The sequence below is a fragment of the Oryctolagus cuniculus genome, chromosome 14 (assembly GCF_051225735.1).
Source record: "Oryctolagus cuniculus isolate XC-2025 breed Fujian yellow rabbit chromosome 14, ASM5122573v1, whole genome shotgun sequence".
Classification (NCBI taxonomy): domain Eukaryota; kingdom Metazoa; phylum Chordata; class Mammalia; order Lagomorpha; family Leporidae; genus Oryctolagus; species Oryctolagus cuniculus.
Genome location: NC_142880.1, coordinates 18,102,133 through 18,118,332, shown reverse-complemented (window position 1 = coordinate 18,118,332; position 16,200 = coordinate 18,102,133). Strand labels below are relative to the sequence as shown.

The 16,200-nt window shown below is 40.0% G+C and overlaps 1 protein-coding gene across 11 annotated transcripts in view; it reads left to right on the top strand.

Annotated features, from left to right (window-relative positions):
* The window catches only part of SKIC3 (SKI3 subunit of superkiller complex), a 95,119-nt gene that overhangs the window by 62,345 nt on the left and 16,574 nt on the right, over positions 1-16,200 (top strand). For all 11 annotated transcript variants that reach the window (XM_008261953.5, XM_008261956.5, XM_008261957.5 and 8 more), the window contains 5 exons: positions 1,193-1,246; positions 1,418-1,529; positions 7,007-7,135; positions 14,258-14,379; positions 14,983-15,141. In XM_008261953.5, coding sequence (XP_008260175.2) covers positions 1,193-1,246; positions 1,418-1,529; positions 7,007-7,135; positions 14,258-14,379; positions 14,983-15,141 — 576 coding nt within the window. The remainder of the gene's footprint in view (positions 1-1,192; positions 1,247-1,417; positions 1,530-7,006; positions 7,136-14,257; positions 14,380-14,982; positions 15,142-16,200) is intronic.

Sequence of the window (16,200 nt, the reverse complement as noted above, 5' to 3'; positions counted from 1 at the left end):
TTGAAGAATAAGTTTTTAAATATTCTATCCCAGTACTTCTCACGCTTTAATGTGCAGCTGAAATCACCTGGTGACTATGTCAAAATACAGATTGTGATTCAGCCTAATATTCTGCCTTGGTAATAACCTCCCAGAGAGTGGCCGTGCGGCTGACACACAGGGCACAGTTGAGGAGCGAGGTTTTCTCCCAGATTTTGAATGACTTGAGTGGATAGCATGGTTTAAAAGACCTGGAACACCATTGCTATCAGACAGCAGAATGAAGTCCTTACTATTTGTCTGCTACTGTGCTAAGCCTTTTCATGTATTTGATCATTTAATCTCAACAGTCGTAAGAAGTAGGAGCACTTATTGTCACTATTTATAAAAGGAAATGTGAGACAACAGGTTAAGTAACTTGAATGGTTGTAGGAATGGGATTCATTTCCAGATCTAATTCCTGGAGCGTCTTTCCACTCTGCTGTGTTGCCTGCCTTCTTTTTAGTCCATCTCTCTGTTTTGCATTGACATACTGTTAGAAGTTTGTTATTAGCATTCTTTATATACACTAAGTACAATTTTGAAAACACTTCTGATAGACTTATGATAAGAAATGAAAGGTAGAGTATACTTCTGATATAGAGTCATTCACTTTTTTTCCAAATAAAATGTCTCATTTTGAAGTTTTTAAAACTACAGATTTCAAATTTACCTTATGAAAACTTTGATGCTGAGGCATGTATTTTTCTATTTTTAGTATTGAATTAATAAAGCAGTGGTGAGTTTCATAGTGCTCTGCACTTCCTTCATTTTACTAGGGACTATGAATTTAGAAACACCACGTGTTTTCCTGGACTAAAACCATCATTTTCTTTAGCTTTGTAGTCTCTCTCTCTCCCCTTCTCTTTCTCCTACAGTCTCTTACATTGTTGGAAAATGCTTGGTACCACTGTAGAAATCATGTAACTTTTGAATCTAAATGAAAATTTAAAAGCAGAGTTGAAATGATTACAGTGGAAAGATTTTCTTTCACAAAAATAGTAAACTGATCTTTTAAAACAGTACTTATAAGTAGATACTTGAGTTTAGAAATTATGAATATGATAAAACTGAACCTTTCAAATGATTTCATGGAGAGATGTTACCAGTCTTAAATTTTAGTGTTTTTGAAAGTCTGTGCATTTGTCTAAACACCCCATATTTTCTATTGCAGGGAGGCGCTGTAGCAGGAAATGTGGCCCATATTCTGGACTCACATCATGGGAAGGTTAGTTTGCCCTTGTTACATGCATCTTGTTAAACAGCACTGATGAAAGAATAAAACCAATTTTCTCTGTAACATTAGGGGTTCCATATCAAACATAGCCCATCTTTGGGTCAGTTTGAAAGACAGGGAGCTGTGAAGAGAATTGGCTAACACACTCCTTTTCCTGTGTAGAAGGCGTTACTGTACACTGCAGCCAACCAGCTGGCGATGGGAAGCAGGTCAGCGGAAGATGAAAAAAATGTTGCTCTAAAGACCATTCAGAAGGCAGCGCTGCTCTCTCCAGGTGATCATAATAAATCCATGTCGCTAACTCAGATTCTGTCAATCTTACATTGTGCTTACGGGCATACAGTTTGTATTTACATGAAATGAGGCAAAAGGAATTTTAGGAAACTGTTTTTAAGATTTTGCATATTATTTAGTTATCTAGGTTTGACTTTTCATAATTAAGAGAGTATCAGTTGGCCGGCGTCGTGGCTCACTTGGCTAATCCTCCACTTGCAGCGCTGGCACCCCGGGTTCTAGTCCCGGTTGGGGTGCCAGATTCTGTCCCAGTTGCTCCACTTCCAGTCCAGCTCTCTGCTGTGGCCCGGGAAGGCAGTGGAGGATGGCTCAAGTGCTTGGGCCCTGCACCCACATTGGAGACCAGGAGGAAGCACCTGGCTCCTGGCTTCGGATCAGTGTGGCGCACCTGCTGTAGCAGCCTTTCGTGGGGTGAACCAACTGAAGGAAGACCTTTCTCTCTGTCTCTCTATCTTTCACTGTCTAACTCTACCTGTCAAAAAAAAAAAATCAGTTATAGAAACAAGTTGAAAGGAATGTCTGCTTAAAATTATATTATTACCTGTTATTGAAAATCTGGATTATATATATTCAAGAAGTGGTTTTCTTTCTGTTTTTCCATCAGTCTTATTTAATGAGGCTTAACTGTGGCTACTAATATACTCTACATGCTTAGTTATTTTTATATGCTGTTAACTCCTTTAAGGATGAGGAGGGATGTGCCATATGTGGTAGCTGTTAGAAACGCCAAGGTCATGGCTTCACCTGAGCTGGCTATTTTTAGTTCTGACCAGCTGTGTGGTGTGTGTGGTGTTGTATGGGATAATGAGGAATTGCATATCACTGCCTCCATTTCCACTACTGGAAAAATGCCTCAAGAGATCTGGAATGTCTAGCAATGTAGGGTCACAAGGTATATTTTTACAAAATGTCATTTAAATATGAAATGAAGCATTGAACAATACATTCATCCAGAATACTTCATGATAATGATTAAAGTGCCGTTGCTTTTGGCTGAAGCAGATTGTACAAAGAAAAAGTTTATTGTTATTATATTCATAATAAACTATAAAGATCCTAACCAAGCAGCAAAATCTCAAATAGTCAGGAGTTATTTTGCAAAACACGTAGAGACCAATATCCTGTTGTTTATCCTGTCATTGAACAAAAACAGGCCCTAAGCTTTTGTATTTGTCTGTTATACACTGACAAGCTTCTGGTTTGTGGAGGTGATCTCAAGCAAGTGTTAGACTTCAGTCTCAGATGATAGAAGACCTGTTAGTCTTTGATTGTGTAAGTGCATAAACTAGAAAGGTGAGATTGCCAAGATGAGGTCCTCTGTCATGATTTCTGATTTTCCCAAGTAATTTGGAGAAATACATACATCAAGGAAGCGGAGCCATTACGGAAGATGCTTATGACAGAGATTGGGTGGTAAAGAAGAGTGCCTGTTTGAGACCTGTCCTTGAAGTCCAGTGCGAGTAGACATGCCTGTTGTTCCATGTGTTGGCTGTCCAACCTTGTGAATCTTTGATCAAAGAAAGTATACTTTTGATAGATGTTTCTCCAAGGAGTCTTTTCAGTAGCTGAAAGATAATCCAAAGAATTTAGGACTAAATGGGAAAAAAATGGAGAAAAGACTAATGATTCTGTGCTACCAAGAATTATTTTAATTTTTAACAAACTATATTTTTAAGATTTTTAGATTTGTGCTTTGGATATTATCCTGGAGTGACACTTTGTTTCATAGGGAATTTGGGTCGCTGATTATCTGGGAAGACTTAATAGGAGCAGCCATTCTTTTGTATTGTGACAGAATAAATATCTTCCAGCTAATGCTTATATCCCTTGCTGAAAATCTAAATTTTAGAATACTATAAGGTCCCTAAGGGGCTTGTTCACTTAATATTAGGAATAAATCAGTATTTAGAAATGGAGTCCCCTGTAGTTAGAATCCTCACATTGTAGACCTATGAAATGCCACTTCTAGTTGGCATCTCAGCTGTCATCTGTTCAGTTGTCTCTTTTTTTAATAGAAAAATAATTCCCAAAGGAAAAACTGCCAGACAGCTAATCAGTGTCATTGTTAGACCCCCAAACACAGATATAAAATTCAGTCATGTGCGTTTCATTATATAGTAATCAGATCGCATCACAAAATCTAGGAAACGGTCCCCGTTTGTTTATTGTGGAGTTTGGCTGTGTCGTATGTTACTTCAGATAAAATAGTCATACTCTGGTCAAGAAGATATTTCAGAGTATGAAGATACATGTTGTTTTGTAAGAGGTTTTGATCTGCATAGGAATTTTCACTGTTCTTGTACTACTTGCCATAATAAGGAGCATCTATAAATGAGAAGCATATTTTAGACATTTGATAGGAGCTATATTTTTTGATGAGGCAATCAGAAAAATTACCAGACTAAAGTATGTGTGATTATATTGTTAACTGCCACCCCCTTGTGGGATTTTTTTTAAAAGATTTATTTTATTTATTTGAAAGTCAGAGCTACAGAGATCTAGAGAGAGAGAGAAAGAGAATCTTTCATCCACTGGTTCACTCCCCAGATGGCCACAATGGCCAGAGCTAAGCCAAGCCGAAGCCAGGAACTTCATCTAAGTCTCCTGTGCAGATGGCAGGGACCCAGACCCTTGGGCCATCTTCTGCTGCTTTCTTAGGCATTTAGCAGGGAATTAACACAGACTGGCACCCATGTGGGATGCTGGCGTTCTAGGTGGTAACTTCACCTGCTATGCCCCAATCATTTCTCTTTTTAAGGATTATCAGACTAAAACACATTAACTGTTGATGTAAGCTGCAAAATAAGGTTTATAAGTAATGAAAGACCTAACAAATGAAAAAAAGAAAAAGCAAAGAAAACCAGTCCTCTTGCAGCTTTTTCACAACTTAGGGAGAGGAATCTGTGCATAGTCTCTGTTGGACCTCTTCAGCCCCCTGCAGGTAGCCTTTCCACCTCACTGAAGCCACTGTGGTCAGGTGCGAAAGAGCAAATGAATGAGAGAACCGTGGGAGCCTAGAAATGGGAGGGGTGAACAGTGAGTTTCAGGCTCTCCTGTTGCAACATAGATGAAATGCTGAGCCTTTCCCTGACTCCAACTTTTCTCACAAAAAAAAAATTATGTTACCTTACTTAGCCTGTGACTAAGTTGAGAAGGATGGGTTACTGTTTGGGACTCGTCCTTGGTGTCTGGTGAAAGCAGAATAATTTTCCTTTCCATAATAACACAGTGCTGTAGGCAAGTGAGCTAACCAGCCGAGGAAGAAGTGTTTAGCAGCGAATTTCTCAGCCTCTGATGTGTTTGCTAACAATATGGAGAATCTCAAAGCATGAGTGTAGTCATATGTCTGAAAACACGTATTACTGAGTTTTCCCTTAAGGAAGTAGAATTTTTCTGGAGATATCATTAATTTTTTTGAGGGGGGTACTTATAAACTCTCACTCTCACTTTAGGAGCTTTACAGTGACATCTTGATACTAACAAACCTTTTTTTTTTTTTAACTTTTATTTAATGAATATAATTTCCAAAGTACAGCTTATGGATTACAATGGCTCCCCCGCCCCCAAAACTTCCCTCCCACCCCCTGCTCTCTCTCCCCTTCCATTCACATCAAGATTCATTTTCAATTCTCTTTATATACAGAAGATCAGTTTAGTATATATTAAGTAAAGATTTCAACAGTTTGCACCTACACAGAAACACAAAGTGAAAAATACTGTTTGAGTACTAGTTATAGCATTAAATCACAATGTACAACACATTAAGGACAGAGATCCCACATGAGGAGTAAGTGCACAGTGACTCCTGTTGTTGACTTAACAAATTGACACTCTTGTTTATGGCGTCAGTAATCACCCTAGGCCCTTGTCATGAGTTGCCAAGGCTATGGAAGCCTTTTGAGTTCGCCGACTCTGATCATATTTGGACAGGGTCAGAGTCAAAGTGGAAGTTCTCTTCTCCCTTCAGAGAAAGGTACCTCCTTCTTTGATGACCTGTTCTTTCCACTGGGATCTCACTCGTGCACTCGTGGAGATCTTTCATTTAGGTTTGTTTTTTTTTTGTTTTGTTTTGTTTTATTTTGTTTTTTTTGTTTTTGTTTTTTGCCAGAGTGTCTTGGCTTTCCATACCTGAAATACTCTCACGGGCTTTTCAGCTGGATCCAAATGCCTTAAGGGCTGATTCTGAGGCCAGAGTGTTGTTTAGGACATCACTATTCTTTTTTTTTTTTTTTTTTTTTTTTTTTTGACCAGCAGAGTAGACAGAGAGGAAGAGACAGAGAAAGGTCTTCCTTTTGCCGTTGGTTCACCCTCCTATGGCTGCCATGGCTGGCGCGCTGTGGCCGGCGCATCATGCTGATCCGTAGCCAGGAGCTAGGTGTTTCTCCTGGTCTCCCTTTCGGGTGCAGGGCCCGAGCACTTTGGCCATCCTCCACTGCATTCCGGGCCATAGCAGAGAGCTGGCCTGGAAGAGGGGCAACCGGGACAGAATCCGGCGCCCCGACCGGGACTAGAACCTGGTGTGCCGGTGCCGCAGGCCAACATCTGGTATTCTATGAGTCTGCTGTGTATCCCGCTTCCCATGTTGAATCATTCTCTCCCTTTTTTATGCTAGCAGTTAGTATTTGCAGACACTAGTCTTGTTTATGTGATCCCTTTAACTCTTAGTCGTATCATTATGATCAATTGTGAACAGAAATTGATCACTTGGACTAGTGAGATGGCATTGGAACATGCCACCTTGATGGGATTGAATTGGAATCCCCTGGTATGTTTCTGACTCTACCATTTGGGGCAAGTCAGCTTGAGCATGTCCCGAATTGTACATCTCTTCCTTCTCTTATTCCCAGTCTTAATATTTCACAGGGATCACTTTTCAGTTAAGTTTCAACACTTAAGAATAATTGTGTATTAATTACAGAATTCTACCAATATTATTAAGTAGAACAAACAGAAAAAATATTAAAAGGGATAAAGTATTAAGTTGTTCATCAACAGGGCAAGGGCTGATCAAGTCACCGTTTCTCATAGTGTCCATTTCACTTCAACAGGTTTCCTTTTTGGTGCTTGGTTAATTGTCACCGATCAGGGAGAACATATGATATTTGTCCCTTTGGGACTGGCTTAGTTCACTCAGCATGATGTTTTCCAGATTCCTCCATTTTGTTGCAAATGACTGGATTCCATTTTTTTTGACTGCTGTATACTATTCTGTAGAGTACATGTCCCATAATTTCTTTATCCAGTCTACTGTTGATGGGCATTTGGGTTGGTTGCAGGTCTTAGCTATTGTGAATTGAGCTGCAATAAACATTAATGTGCAGACCACTTTTTTGTTTGCCAATTTCATTTCCTTTGGGTAAATTCCAAGGAGTGGGATGGCTGGGTTGTATGGTGGGGTTATATTCAGGTTTCTGAGGAATCTCCACTAACAAACCATCTGACTCTGCGCCTATTTAGGTGACCCTGCTGTGTGGGCAGCACTCATGGCAGCCTGTCACGCTGATGATAAACTGGCTCTTGTGAACAACACTCATCCAAAGAGGATGGATTTATACTTGGCACTGTTATCTGCTGTTTCTGCTTCAAGTAAGTTTAAAAACTCATTTTTATTCATAATTTAATTCAGATTCCTTAATTGGCTAAGTCAGGAACATGACTGGTGCGTATATTATAAAAAATACCTATATTCATTAAAGAATCCATAGTTCCTATGGATAGCTGGGATATGCATACTGCGCATTTTTTCTTTCCCATGTAATTTGCAAGTACACTATGTTCTGTGAGCTGAAATCTATGATTTGTGGTGTTTTCCTGCTTTGAGTCCAGTGTTTTGGATTGAGGTAACCTGGAAGAGTCCTTTACCGAAGCCAGCGCTGATATTGTCCTGTGACTCTTCCAGGAATCTTGGCCAGAGTAGCTGCTAACCAGATTTAACACTGTCTTGAAAATCTCTGAATCTCCTCATTGAAAAGTTATTTAATAGCATCATAAATAGGTTAATACTTTTGTCTTAGGACAGTAGTTTTCCCCTAGTAAATTTTGGACTATAGTTTTTTTTTAGCAAATATTAAACATCATTACTACCTGACTTTTATGGATTACTAGGGAAAATTTTAAACACTATGCCCTTTCTAAATGTCATTATAATAAAATGTCTTACAACGTTCAGTGTTTTGATCAAATGAACTTATTTGCAGTGATAAATCAGCAGAACATACTTATTTTTAATCCATGCTATTCAGATTTTAAAAGAACTCAACCCACTTATTTTTAAGTGTTTGCTTATTGCCATCTATTTGAAAGGCAGAAAGGGGGAGGGGCAAGGGATCAGGGTGGGAGACCTTCCATCCACTGGTTCACTCCCAGATGCCCACAACAGTTGAGATTGAACCGGGCCGAAGACAGGAGACAGGAACTCCATCCAGGTCTCCTATGTGGATGACAGGGGCCCAAGCACTTGAGCCACTGTTTGCTACCTCCCATGATGCATTGCTAGGAAGCTTGATCAAAGGCAAAGTAGCTGGGACGCAAATGGCAATTTGTTTGGTGTGGAATACAGGCATTCTGAGTGGTGGCTTAACCTGCTGTTATGCCACAGTTCCCCTGCTGTTTTTGTTTTTAATCCAGCCTCTCAAACCTGTATCTTAAAACTGGTGCATTTAGACCATAGATATTCACAGTGGTTACTGATAATGAGTGGATTAAAATCTGTTATTTTTTTAACTATTTTCTGTTTGTTGCCCATGTTCTTTGTTCCTTTTTCATCTTCTACTATTTTTCTTTCTTTTTAATTATGCCTTTTATGTGATACTGTTTTCTTCCCTTTATTAGCATGTTAGTTAAACTTTATAACTTTTTTTGGTGGTTGCCCTGAAGTTTGTAATATATATTTGCAACTAGTCCCAAGTCCACTTTCAAATAACACTGTACCATTTCATGGGCAATGCCAAGTACCTTACAAAACAAAATAAGCATCATTCTACCCTCCTGTTCCTTATATCATTATTATTCATCTGCTTATACATATGCACACACACACTCAACCAAATACATTTTTGCTCTCATTATTTTGAACAAACTGATTTTAAAAATTAATGTATTTGGTCAGTTAAAAATAAAAATTTGCTTTCTTTTTACTTTCAATATTTGTTCTTTGTTGCTCTTCCTTTCTTTTAGATCTAAGTTTCTGACCTTTATCAGTTTCTTCCTCACTGAAGAATTTCTTTTTTTATTTTATTTTTTTTTAAACTTTTATTTAATGAATATAAATTCCCAAAGTACGGCTTATGGATTACAATGGCTTCCCCCCCATACCGTCCCTCCCACCCACAACCCTCCCCTTTCCCACTCCCTCTCCCCTTCCATTCACATCAAGATTCATTTTCGATTATCTTAATATACAGAAGATCAGCTTAGTATACATTAAGTAAGGATTTCAACAGTTTGCTCCCACACAGAAACATAAAGTGAAAAATAATAGATGATTTTTTTTAAATGATGATGAAATCAGAGCAGACCTATTATGTTGAATCCCAGTGAGAGTCAAGTTGGGAATTGATAATTTCTTTTTTTTTTTTTTTTTTTTTTTACAGAGGATCAGTTTAGTATGCATTAAGTAAAGATTTCAACAGTTTGCACCCCCATAGAAACACAAAGTGAAATATATTGTTTGAGTACTCGTTATAGCATTAAATCTCAATGCACAGCACATTAAGGACAGAGATCCTACATGAGGAGTAAGTGCACAGTGACTCCTGTTGTTGACTTTACCAATTGACACTCCTGTCTATGGCATCGGTAATCTCCCTATGCTCCAGTCATGAGTTTCCAAGGCTATGGAAGCCCTCTGAGTTCTCCGACTCTTATCTTGTTTAGACAAGGTCATAGTCAAAGTGGAGGTTCTCTCCTCCTTTCAGAGAAAGGTACCTCCTTCTTTGATGACCTGTTCTTTCCACTGGGATCTCACTCACAGAGATCTTTTGCCAGAGTGTCTTGGCTTTCCATGCCTGAAATACTCTCATGGGCTTTTCAGCCAGATCCGAATGCCTTTAGGGCTGATTCTGAGGCCAGAGTGCTATTTAGGACATCTGCCATTCTATGAGTCTGCTGAGTATCTCACTTCCCATGTTGGATCACTCTCCCCTTTATTTATTCTATCGGTTAGTGTTAGCAGGTACTAGACTTGTTTATGTGCTCCCTTTGACTCTTAGTCCTTTCTGTTCTACTTAATATGACTGGTTTAATTCTGTAATTAATACACAGTTATTCTTAAGTGTTGAAAATTAACTGAAATGTGATCCCTGTTAAACATAAGAGTGGGAATAAGAGAGGGAAGAGATGTATAATTTGGGACATGCTCAAGCTGACTTGCCCCAAATGGTAGAGTTAGAAACATACCAGGGGATTCCAATTCAATCCCATCAAGGTGGCATGTACCAATGCCATCTCACCAGTCCAAGTGATCAATTTCAGTTCACAATTGATCATAATGAAGAATTTCTTGTAACACTTCTTGCAAAGTGAGTCTGCTGGATTACAAATCCCCTCAATTTTTGCTTGAGAAAGACTTGATTTGTCTTTCACTGTTGTAGTAGAACTTCTCACTCAGCATGTAGAATTCTTGGTTGGTATTTGTTTTTTCTCTCAACACTGTAAATACAAGTTATTTCACTCCACTCTCTTTTGGCTTAAAGAGTTTCTGAGGAGAAGTTGGATGTATTTCTATCTTCATGTCTTTATAAGTAAAATTTTTTTTCTTTACTTCTAGCTTCCTTCAGTTTTCTTTGATTTTTGTTTAGCTTGAAAATGATATTCCCAGGTGTGCAGTTTTTTGGCATTTATACTTGCTCAGTATTCTCTGAGCTTTCTGGGTCTGTGGGTTAGTGTCTGACATTAATTTGCAGAAATTCTCACTCATCATTGTTCCAAGTATTTCTTCTTTTCTCTTTGTCCTCTTTCTGGAATTCCGGTTGCCTGTATCTGCTGCTCTTGTAGCTGTCCCACAGTACTGGGACATTCCTTTCTGTTGCCTTCAGCCTTTTCCCTCTTTGTTCTGCAGTCGTGGTGCTTACTATTGAGATAACCTCAGGTTCAGAGATTATTTCCTAGCTGTGCTCAGTCTTCCAGTGAGCCCATCAATGGCATTCATTTCCGTTACAGTGTTTCGATGTCTGGCATTTTTATGTTTCTTAGAATTTCCACTTCTCTTTACATTGCCCATTTGTTAGAGCCCTTAGCCTATTAGTCATAGTTGTTTTAGATTCCAAGACTGATAATTCCAGTATCCCTTCCATATCTGAGTCTGTCTCCTTCTAATATTTATTTGTTTATTTTTAAAGATTTATTTTTTATTTATTTGAAAGGCAGAGTTACAGAGACAGGAGGAGAGATAGAGACCTTTGATCCTCTAGTTCACGCCCCAAAAGGCAGCAATGGCTGGGGCTGTGCCAGGCTGAAGCCAGGAGCCAGGAGCTTCTTCTGGGTCTCCCATGTGGGTGTGTGACCCAACCAGCTCATTAGCAGGGTGCTGGATTGGAAGTGGAGCAGCCAGGTCTTGAACCGGCACCCATATGGGATGCCAGCATTGAAGATGGTGGCTTAGCCTGCTATACCACAGCTACAGCCCTATTTATGTATTTGTTTTTGTTTTGTTTGTTTGTTTGTTTGTTTTGATAGGTAGAGTTACAGACATTGAGAGAGACAGAGAGAAAGGTCTTCCCTCCATTGGTTCACTCCCCAAATGGCCACACGGCCGGCACTGTGCCGATCTGAAGCCAGGAGCCAGGCACTTCCTCCTGGTCTTCTAAGCACCTGGGCCACCCTCTACTGCCCTCCCAGGCCACAGCAGAGAGCTGGACTGGAAGAGGAGCATCCGGGACTAGAACCCAGCACCCATATGGGATACCAGTGCCGCAGGCGGAGGATTAACCAAGTGAGCCGTGGTGCCGGCCCCTATGTATTTGAAAAATAGTTACAGAGAGGGAGGGGAAGACAGAGAGACAGAGATCATCTTTCTGCTGCTTCATTCCCCAAATGACCACAACAGCCAGGGCTGGGCCAGGCTGAAGCCAAAAGCCAGGAATTTCAGGTGGGTCTCCTACATGGGTGCAGGGATCCAAGTACTTGGATGTCACTGCTTTCACAGGTGCATTAGCAGGAAGCTGGATCGGAAGCAGACTAGCCAGGACTTGAACTTGGCAGCATCGAAAGGGGTAGGTTACCACGCTGTGCCGCAATACCAGCTCCCTAAGTCTGTTTCTGATATTTTGTTCTTTCTCTTCATACTGTGTGTTTCGCTCATCTTGTCATTTTCCTGGGTAGCCAGGCATGATATACTGAGTAAAAGGGACTGCTGCAGCGTTGCCTTCAGTAGTGTGGGGAGCAGGGAAGCGTTTCACAGTCCTGGGAGTTGGTCACCCCTGGATCGTGACCTCTCAGTGCTTCTGAGTCCACCCGTCTCCTGCTGCGGTGGGCCAGGCGAGCCAAGTGGCTTTGAGTGGGCTATTTCTCTTCTTCGGCGCGGATGCCTTTGGTGTCAGGCTGGTTGTACTCACTACCTTTTGACAATACTGTTCTGAGTACTTCACCCAGTACTGTATGAATTCCAAGTATTTTTCAACTCTGGCTGGCAGAAAAACTATTGCCGGGCTTCTGTAAACTCTGAATACTGCTGCTCCCGCCCCTTTCGTTGGGTCCCTTTATGCCCCACACTAGCCCTCACACTGCGAAGACTGAGTTGATGAAGTGGCGAGGGGAGGGGGCGGGGCAGCGGTATATGTTCGGAGCTCTCTGTGCGATTTTCTCCTCCCTGGAACTCCAGCCACCCTGGCCGGCTCCCCAGGTGGCCCCCACTGGCCTTCCCTGAGCTGCAGCCTGCACACTGTTTCAGGCAGTGACTGCCGCAGTTGCAGGCCTCGCCTCATGTGTCTCCCCTGATGCACAGAACAAGCAGGCACAGAGTGAGTAAGGATGCTGTAAAGACTTAATAATGTCGTCAGGTCACTTCACCTAATAGACGTTTACGACACTTCTTGCTCCTAACAGCAGAACGCACCGTTTTCAAGTGCACGCAGAGCATTTACCTAATGACATCATAGTCTGGGTCATCAAACAGGTCTCCATAAATTTAAAACGACTCAAATTATACAAAGTATAATATTTTATACAGCAGAATTAAATCTCAAATCAGTAACAAAATATCTGGAAAATTCTCAAACACTTGGAAATTAAATCACAAACTTCTAAATGATCCAGGTCAAACAACAAATCAAAAATAATTAAAATTAAAATCCAGATTAAAAAATAATCTGACATGATTGAAAAGAATACAACATATCAGACTTGCAGTGTCACTAAAACTCTGCTAAGAGAGAAGTTTCTAGCATTAAATGTCTACGTTAGAAAAGAAGAAAGGCCTTCCTCAAGTCAGTGACAACAGCTGCTAACTTAGGAAACTAGGAAAAGGAAGAGGAAATTAAAAAGATAGGAAATAATAAAGAATAGGAAGCCTGTGACATAGAGGACAGAAAATTGACAGAAAAATCAATGAAACCAAAAACTTTCTTTGAGAAAAAAAAATTGATGAACCTCTAGCTGGATGGGTCAGGAAGAAGACAGAGAGTACCCACGCTAGGAATGAAAGAGGGTGCATCATGACAGCCATTCAGAAGGCTAACAGGAACCTTATGAACAAGTTTCTGCTATGGAATTTGACAGCCTGGATGAAGAAGACAAATTCTTTAAAAGATAAAATTCGCTCAAGAGGAATACATTGACTAGCTGTGTATCTGTTAAATACACGAGACTTGCAGTTAAATATCTTCCCACAAAGAAAGCACCTGGGCCATGTGAATTCACTGAAGAATTCTACCAAATAGTTAAGAAAGAGATAATACCAATTTCACACAAATTCTCCCCTGAAAATCCAAAACATGGTAGTATTTCCTGATGTCCTCAGTGAGACAGACAGAGACACAAGAAGAACAGAACACTACGGAACAGCATCACTGTGAACACAGATGAAGAGGTCCATAACAGCACCCCAGCCACTCAGATACAGCATCAGTAAGAAAGACAGTAGTGCATCAGGGTCTAGTACGGTTTGTCCAGGAATTTGAAAGTAAATCAGATTCGCTGTGTTAACGTCTTTGAAAGATGCCAAACAGTTTAAGCTGTTTGATTCCATCTATGTGTAAGGTTTAGGAAAAAGGCAAACTGGTCTACTGTGACAGAAAACAGACTAGGAGTTGCCTGAGGGCAGAGGGTAATGGGAAATGCAGTGGCTTGGGGACAGAAGTGATGATAAAAGGGTAAGAGGAAACTTTCAATACTGCTGAATCTGTGTATTCCTTGATTGTAGTGATGGCTCACTTATGTGTACTTGTGTGAGATCTTATCACGTTGTATAGTTTGAATATATGCAGTTTATTTTTTATCCAGTTTATTGTAGTAAAACTTTAAATTTTGTCTGTGTTACTATACCATGATTTTGGGTCCAAATCTCAAGTGTATCACTATGAAGCCTTAGGTTTTTTAGCCACAGATACTCCGACCCTGAAACCTCATAGAAACTAGTTTGGTGTCAGAACAACCTGTAATATTCCAGTGGGACATGTAAGATTTAAAAGCAGTTCTACTATCTTTTAACCTAGTTACTCTGTGAACACATAAATTACAGAGGAAAGTAACATTGATACTTCTTATTTACAGTTAAAGACAAAGAATTCCTTGAAAATTACAAGCAATCTCTTGAAACGTGGTCTCTGTCACAAGCTGTCACCGGTCTAGTGGACACTGGACGAACAGCTGAAGCCGAAGCTCTCTGCACAAAGGTTTGTTACGGAACTGCACACTGAAATGTGCAGATGCTTCTCCCACCCGGAAGTGACTTCAGAAGTGGAGTGCAGGAGTTTAAAGAGCATGTGGTGATAGCTGTGGCGGTGATGACTGTGTAGCAGCCAGCACTGATCAGTACTTGCTACAAGCCAGTCACTGCATTTAGCACTTTATACTGAAGCGTTGCAGCGGTTCTAGGACGGAGGTGTTGATTAGTATTCCCATTTTCGGTAATGAGACAGCGAAGGCTTAGGAGAGTTAAGTAATTTGCACAATAGCCCACAGCTAGAAATGGGTAGACTTACAATTTGGACTTATATTTGTCTGAAAATAAACCAAGTTAAAGGGACATACTAATTCTAAAATAAATGACTTATAGACTACATTAATAGCATTACTGATTTTTAAAACCAGTAGTTAATCGTAGAGTTTCATATTTCCAAGTTCTTGTTTGCTGAGTGTTTTGTTTGCCTTTTGCAATTGTTTACTCTTAAATATGCCAAAACTGAATTAAGAATTTTTTTTTATGAACATGAGAAATGTGATATTTAACATTTAAGGGCCCATTTGATATTTTCCTATTTGGGTTCAATTTTCAGAATCTAAAAAGTAACCCTGATCAGCCAGCTGTTATTCTACTCTTGAGACAAGTGCAGTGTAAACCACTCCTGGAGGCACAAAAGCAGCTCCCGGACGCTGTGCTAGAAGAACTGCAGAAAGCGGTCGTGTCCAACTCAACCTCTGTTCCGGCTTGGCAGGTGAGTTCTCTCCCTTCTTACCGAAGTCCTGAATTAATTCTCCGCGATTTTAGTTGAGGTCAGGGATGTCCTTCATCTTCATGTGTCTCACTTTTTTTCCTTCCAATATTTACTTATTTAATTAATTTATTTATTTGAAAGGCAGAGTGACAGAGAAAGAGATCTTCCATGTGCTGGTTCACCCCCCAGTGGCCACAACAAGCAGCTGTGGGCCAGGCCAAAGCCAAAAGCCAGACACTCCATCCAGGTCTCCCACATAAGTGACTTCCCAGGCGTGTTAGCAAGGAGCCGGATCAGAAGCAGAGTCAGGACCCAGACCGACACTTCAGTATGGGATACTGGCATTGCTGTGCTACAGCAGCGGCAGTTTTGAAAATTTTAATTGCAAATATTTTCTCACATCTGTGGTCTGCTTCAGCACTCTCTTACTGTTATTTTTGAGGAATAATTCTTAATTTTAATGAGGTCTAATTTATCATTTTGAAATGGTGAATGCTTTATGAGGGTCTTCTACTTAAGAACTCTGCTTATTCCAAGTTCATGAAGACTTTTTATGTTTTCTTTAGACATCTTATTGTCTTACCTTTCACATTTAGTCTATAATTTATCCTTGATTAACTTTGGTGAATATTGCCGCGGTCGATTCGTATTCTTCTAAAAGCATATTTAATTGACCTAATCCCATTCTTTGAAAAAAACATGCAGTTCTCCCTGAATCTCGGTGATGGCTTTGTCATAAATCTCAGCATTCTCTATTCTTTTCCTTTATCAGTGTTGATGTCTGGTAACATTAAGGCCTACTACTTTTTGGTCTCATTCAGTTTGTCTTAGTCGTGTTAGGACTTTTGCATGACCACATTGTTAAATTTAACTCCTGTACATACACACAAAAAGCCTTGCTGGCATCTTGGTTGAGGTTGTGTGGAATCCAAAGTTTAATTTGGGGAAAGAACTGACAAAGTAAGTCAGTGCTGAATTTTTCTACCCAAGAATGTAATATATATTCCTCAGTTAATTAGTTTGAAATGTTCAGCAATATTTTACAGTTTCATCCTAAAG